Genomic DNA, 15,911 nt, shown 5'->3' with positions numbered 1-15,911 from the left:
GGGGGGATGTTTGCCTGATAGTTTATGGATTCGGCACCAAACATTTGAGATGGATGTAGAGGATGTAATTGATGAAACAATTTCGCCAGCTATTTGTTTACTATTCCGGATTGTACGACGAAGATAGGCAGATGCTCTTTTTAAAGGAGATAAGGGCTGATAGTTGATTTGGAGTACCTCTCTGGTAGCGGTAACTGTTCCAGGCTGCACGTTTTAAGCGAAGTGCTTTAGTGCAATCAGAATTCCACCATGGAACACATTTGGAGGTATATGGTCTTGAGGTTCGAGGGATAGCTGTATGTGCAGCTCTTAAGACTGTATTTGTGAATTTCTGAAATGGAGGTGAGGGAGGATGGAGGGGTATGAATAGCAGAGAGTGAAGTGAAAGTATGCCAGTCGGCTCTATCAAAGCACCAGCATGGGGAGTTAGGGAGTGGTACGTATGAAGTAGGAGAAAGGAGAACTGGAAAGTGGTCACTATAGGGAAAGTGGTCTAAGACTGACCAGTGGAAATCTAAATGAAGAGAAGGGGAGCATAGAGAGAGGTCAATGCATGAAAAAGATTGCGTGCGTGTATCAAAGTGTGTGGGGCGATCTGAATTTAGAATAGCAAGGTCAGCTGTGGAGAAGAAGCACTCTAAAGATCGGCATTGGGAGTTGGTGATAGAATCCCCACAAAGAGTGTGGCGGCAGTTAAAGTCACCAACTATGAGAAAAGGTGATTGAAGTTGGGAAATTAGATTTTCAAAGTCAATGGGGTGGGAAGGGGAGAAGTAGACTGAAATCACTGTGATCCAACGATGAAGGAAGATATGAATAACTGTGCAAGGGACATTGGTTTGAAAGGGAGGTGTGACATAAGGTGTTTTCCGATTGATAATTATGGACGAGACAAAGGGAATGTGGGGAAGAGACAAAATGATAAATGGGGATTGGTATTGGAGGATGTGTAAGAAAGGTCTCTTGAAGGCATACAATAGATGGATTATAAGAGGAAAGGATATGATAAAGGTCAGGTCTGTGGGAGCGGAAACCGCGAATATTCCAATGAAGGATAGTTATACTTTAGTGATATAGATTGTAGTATGTTTTGGAGATTTTGAGGGGGAAGCAGCTAGAGGGTGGGATAAGGACTGAGAGGTCTGAGATGGGAAGGTGTGTGGGAGTTGGTGTTCTACTAGGAGGGGTATTAGGAGATGGAGGGTCTGAGGAAGGGGATACTTGTGACATAAGGGATTCACGTGTGTATCCAGGAGGGAGTGGAAGGGATAGAGGGGATGGTGGGGGGTTAATGTGGGCGGGGTTTGGGGTCGGGGGGGATGGGCTGTGTTGGGAGGGGGGTTTGGAGGTAGGGTGTAGGGAGGATATCGTTAGGAGGATGGATATCAGCAGTTACTTGGAGTGTGAAAGGAGCAGGAGTTGTAAGATTTGGAGGTTGAGTGTCAGTTTTCATGAGGTAATCTTGAATATTTTCAATGGTTTCTTCGGAGGAGTTGGTTGGGAGTTTTGGGGGATAAAGGATTTCTTGTGAGGGGGGGGGAAGAGAGAATTGGTGTCAAGCGTAGGGGCAAAGGAAGGTGGAGGTGATTGTGTGGTAGGGGAAGAGGGGGTGGAACGTTTGTTCTGTCTGTTACGGGTAGTACGAGGAGGGAGAGGGGTAGGTGTTGGGGTTGTAGTGGTGATTGAAATATCTGTAGTCGAGATTGGAGTGTCTGGATTTAGGATGGCAAAAGAGTTTGACTGGGGAAGGTAGGAGGTAGAAGAGGGGGAGTTAGATGTAGGGGGGGTGGGTTTAGGAGAATTGGTAGAATGAGCAGTATTACTGGAGTAAGGAGTAAGAGAGAAACCACGTCGACGTGCTTCTTGTCTGGCTTGAGTCCAAGTTTGAATCTGAGAGTTGCTACCTCAGACAAATTTGTAGGTGGGACAGCCCCTATAAAATACATTATGGGGGGCCGCCACAGTTGGCACATGTGCGTGATTGTGCAGAGCAGTTAGATCGGGTATGGCCAGGTTGGGCACATAGTGGGCATCTGGCTGTGGAACAGCAATGTTTAGCTGGGTGTCCTAGACGCCAACAATTGGAGGAGGGAGGGATTCTCCTCCTATGTAGACGTTAGAGGGAAAGTCATGTCTACGGAAGGTTTAAAGTTAAGGTATGGTTAAAAGCAAATAAAATGTGCTAGCATCTAAGTCATGACACTATAGTAATGTTTGGGAATGGTGGTTGAGTTAGTGATTTGTTGTCTAAGCTGGGCAAAGGCAATGGTGAGTGAAAGGGTTGGTCGGGTTGTAAGGAGTTTAGATTAGATGAAGGATATGTTGCGTTGGGAAAGAGAAAGGTGTTGAAGAGAAAGTGTGGGATTCTGAAAGGATGTTGATAGGTTGGGGGTCGGTGAAGGAGGATAGTATGGGAAAGCAAGGTACGGGTTTGTTTTTCAAAACGTAGGGCACGATTTTATAGGATGTGAGGGATTGAAAGGGAACATTCAGAAGGAACAGAGGTGATCAGATTGTGACATAGATTAGGAAATGTGTTAGACGGGTGGGCCCGCGTAAGCGGGCGAGAGCAGTCTCCAACGTGGTTCCGATGAAATGGAGTGACCAGGAGGAGATTGATATGTTACAGAATGTAATTTAGTAGTGCGGAGGCTTGACAAAAGATTGGGCATCGTTTATACAAGCAGGCTAAGTGTGGGAAAAATCCGTGGCTGGGATAAGGGGAAGCGTGGTTGGTAGATGTGGAATAGAGGCGGCGTGCTAGTGATCTGATGTTCATTGCGGGGATTCAACATGGCTGGGCACCAGCAAAATTTGATTGTTTTATGGCGTGGGACAGGTAGACAACCAGTTCGGATCTTAAACAAGGGTTGGTGGTGTGTATTGACTTTATAGAGATTAATGAGTTCGGGAGTCAGTAAATTGTAAAAGGAAGAGGAAAGTGAGTATATGTGTTTAGAGCCAAAAAGGAGTGCAACAATTCTGTAGTAAGGACACTGGATTCAGGAGGAAGGGAGTATTGAAAGTACGATTGGGAAGAGTTACTGCAAACCAGCACCGGAGGTGTATTTGGAGCATCATATATACTGAATACTAGAGGAATGATGGAGAAGGTCAAGGAATGTGTGAGAAGACAGTAGGAGGATATTTGATTTGGTGGGTCCGGGAAACAGAGAGCAATAGGGGTGAGGTATGAGCCATGAGGGACGGAATGGACGGAATGGAGAGGTTGGAGATGGTGGAAGGGAAAGTGAGAGGAGGGTTCCATGCGTGTTGAGAAAAGGATAGGGACGTGGAGAATGAAGCTAAGGTAAGAAGTAGGGGTTGTGGGATATTTAGTTTAGTGAGGAAAATTGGTGGAATCGAACATACATCGGAGAGAGAGAAGGGCACGACGTCGAGATAGGATGGTGCCTGTCAGTGTACGGGTCTCAACTGGGGGAGCGAAGGCGCCTATGCTAGCGAAGACCACAGTGATGGATTGTATCAAGATGGGCAGAGAGAATGAGGCAGAGGATAGATATGGCACCATAATTTAAGAGTGGGAGGATCAAGTACTATGGAAGGAAGGAAAAAGTTTTGCGACTGAGCCATGATATATGGAGAGAGTTTTAAGATTCGAAGAGGCGGAGCTTTCTTTAATGTGTAGAAAATGGCTCGCAGGACATTGGAGTCAAATGACACCTAGGAATTTGCCAGAGGAACGCATTTGGAGTGGAGTGCCATATAAGAAGAGTGGGGGTAGAGGACTGCACGTGAGCGAGAGAAAAGAATTGAGAAAGATTTAGAGTAGAAAAGCGGAAGCCGTGGTTTGTGGCCCAGGAAAATACTGATGAGATTGCAGATTGAAGAAATTGGTAGAGATTTGGTATGGATGTGCCGAGGCATAGATGGTTAATCTCAACTATAGGATGACGGGCTCCTGGTGTAAAACTGAGACAATATCATTAAGCAAGAGGAAAAAGTGGTACTGAGCACATGCTTGTGGGACACTTCGATTTGGGAAAAAAGATGATGTGGCAGAGCGATTTTAACCTGGAAAGGCTGGGAGAGGAAGGACTTATGAAGACACCCAGTTTCCACGTATGCCTAGAGAGGACATTGTTGGAAAGGGTATGGTCCGCCATGTCGTATCATATGCTTTTTCTAGATCAAAAATAGCTAGTACGGATTCATGGCGTGCAAATGCGATTACATATATGCTCAAAATGAGCAAGGGGGTCGCTGTGTTTTGCACGGCGAAACCGATTGGGAAGGAGCGAGAAGATTGTGAGATCAGATACCAATTAACGGAAGTTCACCATTCGCCTAAAGTTTGCACGAGCAGCTATTAGTGCGATGGGCGATAGTCTGAGGAAGGGTACCCATTTATGGGTTCAGGAAGGAAGGATAAAAAGCTTCTCGCCAGTTAGAAGGAAATTCCTGAGTCCAATGTGGTTGTAAATTTTTAAGAGGAAGGATAAGGAGGAAGATGGAGTGCCGAGCATACAGTAGTGAATTACCGTCAGGGCCTTCATGAGTGTTACGGGACGATTGTAGGGCAGCAATGAGTCGAGGAAGAAAATGGGCATTATAGGACTCATCAGAGGATGGGGTGAAGATAATGGGGGTTACTTCTTGTGGTCTTTATAGAAGAAGTTGAGATAGGTGAGAACACTATGACCTGGCTGAAATAAATACCCAGTTCATTAGAACTGGAGGGGATCAGAAATGGGGTATTTCGAATATGGAGGACGGGGCAGGATGGGGGATGTTGCCCATGTTTATGATTCGGCCAAACATTTGAAGATCGATGAGGATTAATTGATGAATAACTTCTTCGCCAAGCTATCTTATCTTACTATTCCGGATTACGACGGAGATGGCAGATCTTTTAAGGAGATAAGGTGATAGTTGATTTTGGGGACCTCTTGTAGCGGTAACTGTTCCAGGCTGGGACGTTTAGCGAAGGGTTTAGTGCAATCAGAATTCCACCATGGGACACTTGGATATTGGTCTTGAGGTTCAGGATAGCTGTAGTGCAGCTCTTAAGACTGTATTTTGAAATACTGTATCATTTCTGAATGGAGTGAGGAGGATGAGGGTTGATAGCAGAAGTGAAGTGAAGATGCCAGTCGCTCTCATCAAAACAGCGTGGGTTAGGGAGTGTCTTTTGGAGAAAGGAGAACAATGGTTCACTATAGGGAAGGGCTAGACTGACTGTCAGTGGAATTAATGAAGAGAGGGGACATAGAGGAGGTCAATGCATGAAAGATTGTGCGTGTCATGTTTGGCGATCTGAATTTGAATCAGTAACATGGGAGAGCGCTCTAGAACCCCCGGGAGTTGATAGAAACAATAAGTTGGGCAGTTAGTCACCAATATAGGGAAAATGGTTGAAGTTTGAGAAATAAAATTACAAATGCACAAAGTCAATGGCGTGGGATGGGGAGAAGTTACCCAATCACTGTGATAACTTGAAGGGAAAATGTAACTGGCAAGGACATGGTTTGAAAGAGTGTGACAAATGTTTTGATTGATAAGTAGGGTGAGACAAAGGCAGTGGGGAGATACAAAGTGATAATTGGGGATTGGTATTGGAGGATGTGTTAGAAAGTTCTGAAGGATCAATAGTGACAAGTAAGAGGAAAGGTATGACGAAGTATGTCTGTTGGGAGCGGAAACGCGAAATTCAATGAAGGTAGTTATATTATGTAATGGTTACGTGTTGGGTTTTATGGGAAGAACTAGAGGGTGGGAAAAGGTTGACCGAGGTCTTTGATGGAAGTGGGATTGGTGTTTACTAAGGGTGTTTGAGATGTGGAGGGTCTGAGGAACGGATACTTGGATATGGATCCGTGTTTTATCGAGGACGTAGTCGAGTTAGAGGGATGGTGGGAGGGATTTTAATGGCGGGGTTGGGTGGGTCGGTGGGAGGGTTGTGTTGGAGGGGGTAGGAGGATTGGGTGTTTGGGGGGGGATATGTAGGAGGAGGAGGATATCAGCAGTACTGGGTGTGGAGGAGCAGGAGTTTAAGATTTGGAGGTTTGAGTGCCCGGTTCAATTAGGTAATCTTGAAATTTTCAATGGTTCTCTAAGGAGTGTTGGGAGTTTTGGGGAATGGATTCTTGTGAGGGGGGGAAAGAAGGACTGGTGCTCAAGGGAAGGAGAAAGGAGGTGGAGGCGATTGTTGTGTAGGGGAAGAGGGGTGGAACGTTTTTCTGTCTGTTACGGGTTTGTCGGGAGGGGGGGGGAAGGTGTTGGTGTTTTGGTGGTGATTGAGAAAACGTAGTAGAGATGGAGTGTCTGGATTTAGGATGGCAAAAGAGTTGACTGGGGAAGGTAGGAGTAGAAAGGGGGGTTGATGTAGGGGGGTGGGTTTTGGAGAATTTGGAGAGTGAGCAGATACTGGGTTTAAAGGGTAAGAGAGAAAACCCCTGCGTGCTTCTTGTCGGGTTCACGTAGTTGGTCAAGTTTGAATCGGGGAGTGCTACCTCAGGGAAATTTTTAGGTGGGACGCCCCATAAAATACATTATGGGGCCGCCACAGTTGGCACATGTGTGTGATTTTGCAGGGAGTTAGATCGTGCAGGGCCCGGTTGGGCACATAGTGGGCCCGGCTGTGGAACGCAATGTTTGGGTGGGTGTCCTGAGCAACAGTTTGGACTGACATGGAGGAGGTGGTTATGGACGAACAGGGAGGGTTTCTCCCATTGACGTTAAGGGAAGGTCATGTCTAAGGAAGTTTTTTGGCTATGTTAGTAGGTTCTTTCGATGACTCGGGGGAATGGGAGTAGCATTTCATGAGTTGATCATGTCTGTGAGAGCAAGTAGATCTTCTCCACAACGACCCAAACCCTTTGCATAGATTGGGCAATTTGCTGGGGGATTGAAACGTTCCGGTGCAGGTATGAGGGTTGGATGGGTTCTGCAAGGATGGGGGTACCATATAGGTTGGTAGTTTTGTTAATGCTACAGCTGATTTCAGAGTTACTGTGACAAGACCGGAGCGGTCGGGTTTGGCTAGGAAAGAGACTTTACCCACTGTTTTTTGGGGAAAATGGGGAAGAAGGGTGTGCCCGATAGGGAGCTGTGGGGGGATAACCCAAAATCGGCCCCATTTGCTGCGCTAAGAGATTCCCAAAAATTTTGTAGAGGGTAAGGGTAGTAGAAGGGGGCGGGGGGGCGTGACGAAAAATGGTAGGTTGAGGGAGTAGTGTTAGGAGAGGTGGGCAATAAGCTGTAAGGTATTAATAAGCGAGGATGGGGGTGGTTTTTGGGGGTTGGTTGTGGGGTAGAGTGTGAAGTTTAGCTTGCTGGAGAGTGGAAAGTTCTTAAGGTTGATTGTTTGGGTCTGTACAGAGGCTATGAGGGGGGGTTAGTTATTGCAGGGTTCGGAGGTGGCAAAAGGGGAGCCTGAGTCAGGAATCAGGTGGGTTTACACGTTGGGCTTTTTTGATTTAAGGGGCAAGCCTCATGCCCCTAATAATGGGGATATGTTCATACTGCCAGGTAAGCCTGGAAATTTTGGGGGATAAGAACTGTCCACCCTAGGATCCCTTAGGGGTAAGGTAACTAAATCAGGGGAATACCCTGCCAAGGTCCCAGAGCGTAGGAACTGCACTAAGTAGTTTCATCCTTTCAGCACGGCTCTCAACCTTAGGTGGAGGATAGCAGAAGGGTTTGTGAAGGAACAAACGAAAGGGGAGGAAAATAAGACCATGCAAATTAGTGAGTCGAGGGCTGATCCAAGTTTGGGGGGTTCCAATATGGGTTTCCCTCCTCCTCCCAAGCCCCCCCCCCCACGACAACAACGGGCGGGAGGGCGGGGGCCATTTGCTGGGCTAAATAGAGTACAGCATATTTTTAGAGATGGGGGTAGTGGAAAAACTGTGAAGGGGGAGTAATATGGAGAGGGGGACAATAAGGCTGTAAGTAGTAACAAAGGGGGGATAAAGATTTGGGGGTTAAGAGTGATGGAGGTATAATGTCTCTGGAGATGAGTGTTGACTTTGGGGATAATGGACTTTTACGCATTTAGGAGTGTAGGAGTTGCAGTATTTGGAGCCCTGGTCAAAGGAAGAGCCGGGGTCAGGGAATCGTTGAGTGATTGAGGGGCTATTTGATGAAGGGCAAGCCTCTTTGTCCCTAAAGGGTATAACCTCATGGCTATGGTAAACTGGATTATGTTGGGAAGTCCCCCTCAGGGTCCCTTGAGGGTAGGGCTGACAATAAAACAGGGTAGATGTTCAGGTTTAAAGGGGCCCAAAGGGCAAGGGCATGAAGTGGGTATGTGTGGGAGGTATACTTTAGGAGGATGACAATAGGGAAGATATAAGGTGAAGGGGATGACAATAAGGGGGAGTGCATTATAGATTGAGATTTGGAGAGGGAGGTGTACCTGAAGGTTTTGTAATGACCTTGTAAGAAACAAATTTGAATTACAGTATTGACGGAAACATCGAGGGGGGGGGGGTGATTAATCTTTGGTTGAGCGTGGTCAGGGTAGGATCAGAAATGAAAATCAAGTTAGATTAATTTTATGGGGGAAACCTTCAGCTTGATGGTAAAAATATACCCTGGGGTTTAGGATAAGTAAACCATAAAATTCACATCCATAAACGAGGATAAATAACAATATTTTCACATGTTTTTAGCAAGTGCCTTAGCAGGTGCCACACTCCAAGTTTCCCGTTGAATTGGGAAGACCCTTTAGCTTTTCGGCACAAATGTACTCCTGGAAAACCTCCTCCATTTAGGGCAAGACTCCTAGAGAAAATTGAAATTTCTAAAATGTTTTCCATTTCCACATAAAGGATCAATATAATAAAAAAAGAAAAAAAATAAATGGTTTAATTTCCCCCGAGCAAAGGGGCCGCAGGGCTGACCACTCTTTGTTTTGCCAACAACGAATATCAGAAGGGTTTTGCAAGGTTTGCTATCCAGAGCTACCTTTTCATCTCCTTTCTTTAGTCCATCTTCTGCAAGATAAGGTTTTTGTTTTTTTAACCTTTTCCCTTGTCTTTGGCATCCCCGCTGTCCTCCGTTTCTTTCGCTCTCGTCACTCGCATCCCTTTTTCATCTTTATCTTATCTCCCCAAATTTCTTCACCCAGGTCAAATTTTTTAGGCGAAATGGTCCCAAGCCGGATCCTCGTCTCCATCAACAAGGTTCTCCATGCTTTTGGCTGCTAAGGAAACAATAGGTTCCCTGAGATATGCTGGAAGGGCAGCTACCTTGTCCATGGTGATTGAACACTCATCCAGAGTAGTCACACCATGGATTTTCTCGTCCATTTCATCCTCGGCAGGCTGGTCTGCCATAACATGGGGATCCATGTCAAACTGCAGTTATAGAAGACAATATTTGCATGTATCCATTCAATTTAGATAACATTACAAGTTCACTAATGCAGAAATACAATTACAGATGCATGTCATTACTCAAATACATGCCATGCCCAATACCCAATCTACATGATATTTTAAGCAGTGTAGCCTCCAAAAGCCTCATTTGTCTAATATTGCACAAGCACATGTTTATTAATAACAGCTTACATCCACAACCTGGATACCGACAGGTGTCCACTCTCTGGCAGACAAGTAGGCTTTCATGTTGAAATCATGCGTGGGACTTGGATCAAAGTGAAACGCTGAAGCAGCCATCAGGTATGCACAAAGAATTACTGCTTGCCACATACTGGTGCTGAAATGTCAATAAAAGGTATTTAGAGAAGGCTTACATTTTTATATGCACCATGCAACTCAGTTTGGCAGACACCTACCACTCCTATGTAAACGATATGCTTCCCAAGGGCCATGTACTTTCCACATGTGCAGTAAAAAAAATCCCGGATATTTGGAGCATGTGTTTCGATAACCATGTGTTTTGTCTATGCATTTATATCTTATCCTTTATCAAAAAAGTAAAACTTATTCTACTCGCACCATGACTTGTATGGCGAAGTTTTATCAATACCCGTTTGATAAATTAAATTATTAAATTGTTATCAGTATAAATGGTATAATGGAAAGTGCAAAACAACACTGTCTGACCTCCGACGTTCAATGTTTACAAATCAGGAACAGGTTTGTAATTGTTCAATGGGATACAAGCAATTCAGATAATTGTCAAATGCTTTACATGGAGGCTTCTAGGTCAATATGGAATGGGAATGGTCTATGCCCTTTATGCACCATGGAGACTTCAGCTTGAGGATTATGGTACTAACTGGCCTGCCTCAGTACTCCACAACTTCATTGATTTGTCAGATTAGTTTGTGTAAACTAGCAGGAACAAGCGGGGATGTATGTAATATTTATAGATTGGGTCCCAGGAATCACACGAACACCATACTACATTTATGATAAACATCAGTATGAAAAGACTTTGGATAGTCCGACTACAAATTTATATAAAAATGTCATTGATAAAAATAGAGCCTCTGTAGTCCATGGTCAAGACTGCCTCTCGTTCACATGTGACATTGAGCTCCATTTCTCACTGCTCTTTACCTTCCAATTCCTACCCTTAAACTACTATCCCCTCCCTACCTCGCTTCCTTTCTTCACTTCCTCCTCTTATTCTCATCAATACAACCCCTCTCCTTTGCCCTTCCCTCCCCCTCTCCCAATTCTCCACACCAGATCCCATCCTCCTCACCCCGGCTCCTTTAGACCATCCAAACCACCCTTAGACTTAATATCCAACTCCAGAAGCACTACGAATAGCACAACCACCAAATTATCCAGTCATATCAACCAGACAATAGGCAGAGACTTGGCCGATTCCCAATACTGGCTGCTGAAAAATTTCAGTCATGCTTAAAGACCACTTGACCAATGCTGCCAGATGTGGCTGTCTTTTCCTTGCCACCAAACCGGGCATTGATACTAAGACAAGACCAGACCTTGGCATAGACTAAAGTCACTTTGGTCCAACTAACTGGAAGTCACTTTCTCAATGCTTTTTATAGACTGCCTTCTACCGACAATACCTACAAAACCTTTAAACATGGATTGCAGGCGACTTCAACCTACTTGACATAGCCTGGACTGTTCTGTCTCCTCAAATGTCCACGCACGCAGACCTCACAGCCCCTATCATTCCACACAAACATGAGCCAATTACCCGACACTTTCATAGACAAACACTCGTTCACTCATGAAAAGTAATTCCAATGGGAGCACAGATAACATTCCAATGGCACTGGTGACCCTCACCTCACATTCTTGATCTATATCTCAAACTTTCCACATAAGCATCAAGGTTATCCCAGGACTTAGATGCAGACCTTAGACCAACCAGACAAGATTTTTCTTCTTTTCCGGAGCTGACAGTCACACAGGACATCAGTAGCTATAGCTCACTTTTAGTACAGACCCCACACAAGACCCTTCTAATTGGAATAGCCTTAAAACCTACTATTCACACATTATGTAAAATCATACCACAGAAAACAAGTAGACACTCCAGGGACCTCCGTAGAAAACACCCTAAAAGAAAAAAAGAAAGAAAAGAAGAGAAACTACTCCATAGATGTGCGCAAACATGCAACACTAGAAAATTGCCCTGATCCTGACGTCCTGCACCACTGCCCTCGCTCCTATCCTACAATCACCCAATCACCCATCTAAAGCAACCTACCTTTTGATTTCTGCATATATTACCCCCAAGAAAAAAAAAAAAAAAAAAAAACAGACCTGACAGATTATCACCCATCATTTGCAAAATTTTAATACAAAAATACATGAACCACATTGACAACCACATCACAGCTTTCAGCCTAAAAGATAAGAGACTAGTCAACCTATCAATGACATTGCCCAACTACTTGACAGAAATCCCCCACAGAACACTTGTATTACATTTCGGACCACAGGCCCAATTCTTCCCTGGATCACTGATCTTTTAGCTAATGTGTACTACTGGACGGTACACCTTCCGACTGTCCCTGTCCTTTCTGGCAAGTAACTTCTTGGCCCCCTTTTCCTTTTATACATTGACCTTCCTCTATCAACACCTAACTTACGTTAGATTAACCAATACTGAAAACGACAGCAGACTCCAACACGACAGACGCCCTCGAACAGTGGGAAAGGTCATGAAACTAATTCAGACCCGATAAATGTAATTATATATATATATTTTATATAAATATATATATATAAATATATATATATATTTTATATAAATATATATATATAAATATATATATATATTTTATATAAATATATATATATATATATATATATATATATATTACTGTTCCACCAGATCACACAAACTCAAAAAAATCACTTACTGCCTACACAACCAACAACTGATGCCCACCACATCCTACAAATACATCGGTACACCTCTAACAATCTCACCTTCAACACACACCGATTTCTTCACAAAGCTAACAGAACATTGGGATTTCCGAGGAGAAATCTGCATTATGTACAACAGACGTTAAACACAGCTACACTACACTAAGCACAACAAGCTCGAAGAGGTCAACACTAGGGCTGCCAGGTTTATTACACACAATCACACAAATATACGGTTAATTTATCGAAAATGACAACCGGGTCTTCCCAGACAATATTCATATCATCAGATTTGTTTTCGTGAGATGACAACGAATCTGATATTTTCAGTTGCATTCTCCAGCCGACAATCTTTGTGATTTGATAAGTCCCGATAGCAGAGGGCGTGAAGTAGATCAGGGAAATTGTGGGGTAAAACAGGCTGAAATAAGAAAAGAACAGAAATGTGTAAAACAAGCAAAAAACGCTTAAAATCGGACATCTTTCAAACTCTACGCACCGACGCGCCAACTTTCGAAAAACTACGGGAGCCAAACCTATCGTTCGGTAAAAATCTACCGGATTTCACATAATCCAGATCCCCCCTGGTAATCGTGCAATGCGTCCTAACTAATAAACCAACCTAACCTTAATCCTGTGGGATTTATACTCTACGATCTATTTATTCCCTAGTCAGGGGGCTCTGCCCCCTGGACCCCCGTGTTAATATATGCACCTAGACAGGGGGCTATTACGCCCCCTGGACCCCCGTGGTATTATATTCGCCTAGCAAGGGGGCTATGCCCCCTGGGATAATTTAAGCACCTAGCCCCCTGGACCCCCATGGTATTATATTCACCTATCCAGGGGGCTATGCCCCCTGGACCCCCAGGGTAAAACCACATACCTTTATATCGCGAAACACCGAACGTTTCTTTGCTTCCGGCTATGGTCACAATTGCTTAGTTTCTAATCACTTTTTTCAGCATTTGCGGCACTGGATGGGTTCAAATATCAGGCTGTGATAGAAACGAAGGTCTTTCTCCAGTATATCCAAAAAAGGGGCTTTAAAAATGACCCTGAATCGACGCAGCACTCGAAATAAAACATTGCTCACCGGCGTTCCTCGACGTATTGGCGCTGCTGGCCTGTCAAATCTCCCGGTGGCAAAAGGCGCAGGCGCACACGATTATTGTACAGAATAGCATAAATACTTACCAAAACACGTAAATGAAGAACAAAAAAAGGAAAAGAACGCATTACATACATGAATTCAAGAAAACGGTCGCTGATAATGACAAAATATTTGTTCTCACGAGCGCGTAGCAATACAAGCACTACTTGGTGAGGAGTTCCGCGTCACATTTGTTTTGATTCTCGCGAAGTAAACATGGAAGGGACTTTAGAAAATGAAGGAGCGATCTTCACTCTTGTCTCTCCTATATCTCCCTTATTTTCAATTTGCACACCTTTTACCATAGATGAAAAGGGTCTTAGTTTTTTGTCAAGGTAACCACTCCATATACTTATTTTACTGTACTCTTGGTTGATATGCAGAAAAATTTTCCAAATATACTTGGTACAGCTCAAAAAACAAACATGGATTTGAGACATGAGGACAAGCACAACGACTAAATTATGTACAAGATTCTACAAGGCAGCATACATGTATCACATGAAACACACTGTGTTAAGTTTTACATACCACACCGACACTGACTTGCATGCATTCCTCCTTCCCACGTACCATGCACAACAGGCTACCAACATAACACGGCATCTTCACAATCCCTAACTAACCCTATACCCTAATCCTTTCCACCATCCCCAGCAACCACCCACATGTGCGTGTTATGCGCTTGCCAGCACCCTATATATTATATTCAAGATGGAGAGGAGAAAATAGTTGGTATTCTGTCTGGGAGGCATTCCAGTGTATGCAAGGGGATAACGACTTCACTTTCGCATCCAAACTATGGTTATTCTAGCTCTAGAAACCACCCAAATCAAAATTTCAAGAGGTACACTGTCCATATAACTGGTTTTACGGTAATTACCGATTTTGCCAACTTTAACATTGAACTCGCCTGAAAGATAAGAGCAGTGACTTTGAAGAGCACAATGTATTCTAATCTGGTTTCCAGTCCCGTATTTAATAACCAAATTGAAAATAATTGAAAGGCAATACTGGTGCTATCAACATTCTGAGTACATTCCGTTTATGCGATTTGGTCAAGACTTAATAGCCCCTTACTACATTAACGTTCACTACCTAATATCTTATCCAATCCCGACATTTTGGAATATGCCCGAGTGTAAAGAGTATACATGCAGCATTTAGCTCAGTGGTGTAATGTATAGTAATACTGTGTCCGTGTCAATGTCGATTTTTGACATTTAGCCCACACTGAAATGCATCCTGGGTCATTTTACATAGAAAGCATGGGTGGCCATTTTGTATGAAATTTTTTTCTAATTGGGTTTGCCGTGTTTTGCACATTTTCAACCTTTGCTTTTCAACACTAATTGCAGTCGTTACACATGCAATTCACGTTTAAGGTTTCCTCACTTGTTTCACTTAACGGGAAATATCCACGCTATGACGTGAGAGCTGACTGCTCATCAAGCTATAAATATACTATAGAAAAATATTACTAGTTTACTTGTGTACTCCTTTATCGGTCCCCCCTCCCCCGAGTCGACTACCCCCCCCCCCCCCCACCACCTATGACAGGTACCAACCGCTGCTATCACAGCCGTTAGGCGCTCCTTTTACTTTCAGCTTTCCTCACTTCTTTTAGCAGAGCTTCCCTCCCCCCCCCCCCAGTAACCTCTTAGGCGGCTGCCGCCCCTAACGTCCCCGCTAGGAACAACTCTTCACCTCGTATTCACGGCAGGATAGAGCCAAACTAAAAGCAAGAGACCTGAACACCCGCGGCAGTTATATTCAGGGTAAATACCCACGCCATGAGACGCTGGTTGATCAGACATACCTACTATTTATGAAACTATTACACGAGTAAATCCTTACCTCACATGGGGATTTATATGCCTGTAAAGGAGCGCCACACGTCTCGATTTTCGCTTACTCGCATTTTGGGCACTGACCTCGTGAAGGAAGCAGTTTTCCTCGCAAAATTGCTTCGATATCAAAATGTTGACATTTGTCAAAAATGGCATCCATATCGAAACAGCAATTACAAGGTTTGATGGTCGTGTGAAAAAAAAATCGTTGGCTGGGATCGAATTATGTACAGTTACCAGCAGTCAATTAACTTCTGTGCTTTTGGATTCAAAAACTAACACCACAATATATTGCTCCACAAGTTTTACACACACACACACACAAATTACAAACCTGCAAGTCGTAGCTTTTCCTCCCAGAAAAAAATAAGGCAATGAAAATATCGTTTATCCGAAGGTGGAAGACCGCTCGCAAGGCAGGAGAGTTTGCAGGTTGGCTGCGAATCCCACACTGAGACTGAGCGCGGAATATGACTGAATTAGGCCGCTACTCGCCTTTCCGAACGAGCTGTTTAGTAGTTATTTACATTTCGTTTTTATTTTCGGCTTTACGGCGTTGTTGCTTAAGGGCGACGAATTTCATTCCACGTTGACAAGAAACAAAGAATGTAGAAT

General features: G+C 44.0%; 1 protein-coding gene across 1 annotated transcript; it reads right to left on the bottom strand.

Annotated features, from left to right (window-relative positions):
• Positions 1-9,078: 9,078 nt before the first annotated feature.
• Positions 9,079-15,908, bottom strand: LOC119596156. The gene is made up of 3 exons (XM_037945329.1): positions 15,631-15,908; positions 9,537-9,684; positions 9,079-9,323 (listed from the first exon to the last, which is right to left on the bottom strand). Exons 2-3 carry the CDS (start codon positions 9,675-9,677, stop codon positions 9,105-9,107), a joined length of 360 nt encoding a protein of 119 aa, XP_037801257.1. The 5' UTR covers positions 9,678-9,684; positions 15,631-15,908; the 3' UTR covers positions 9,079-9,104.
• Positions 15,909-15,911: the final 3 nt, after the last annotated feature.

Source organism: Penaeus monodon, chromosome 37 (assembly GCF_015228065.2).
Source record: "Penaeus monodon isolate SGIC_2016 chromosome 37, NSTDA_Pmon_1, whole genome shotgun sequence".
Classification (NCBI taxonomy): domain Eukaryota; kingdom Metazoa; phylum Arthropoda; class Malacostraca; order Decapoda; family Penaeidae; genus Penaeus; species Penaeus monodon.
The sequence above is the reverse complement of the archived record's forward strand: the minus strand, read 5'-3'. Positions and strand labels throughout refer to the sequence as shown.

Excerpts from the sequence above, each read along its gene's own strand:
- LOC119596156 (XM_037945329.1), bottom strand. The coding sequence starts at position 9,677 with ATGTGGCAAGCAGTAATTCTTTGTGCATACCTGATGGCTGCTTCAGCG. Across the intron at positions 9,324-9,536 it reads TCGGTATCCAGGTTGTGGAT|TTTGACATGGATCCCCATGT; the intron begins GTAAGCTGTTAT and ends CTATAACTGCAG.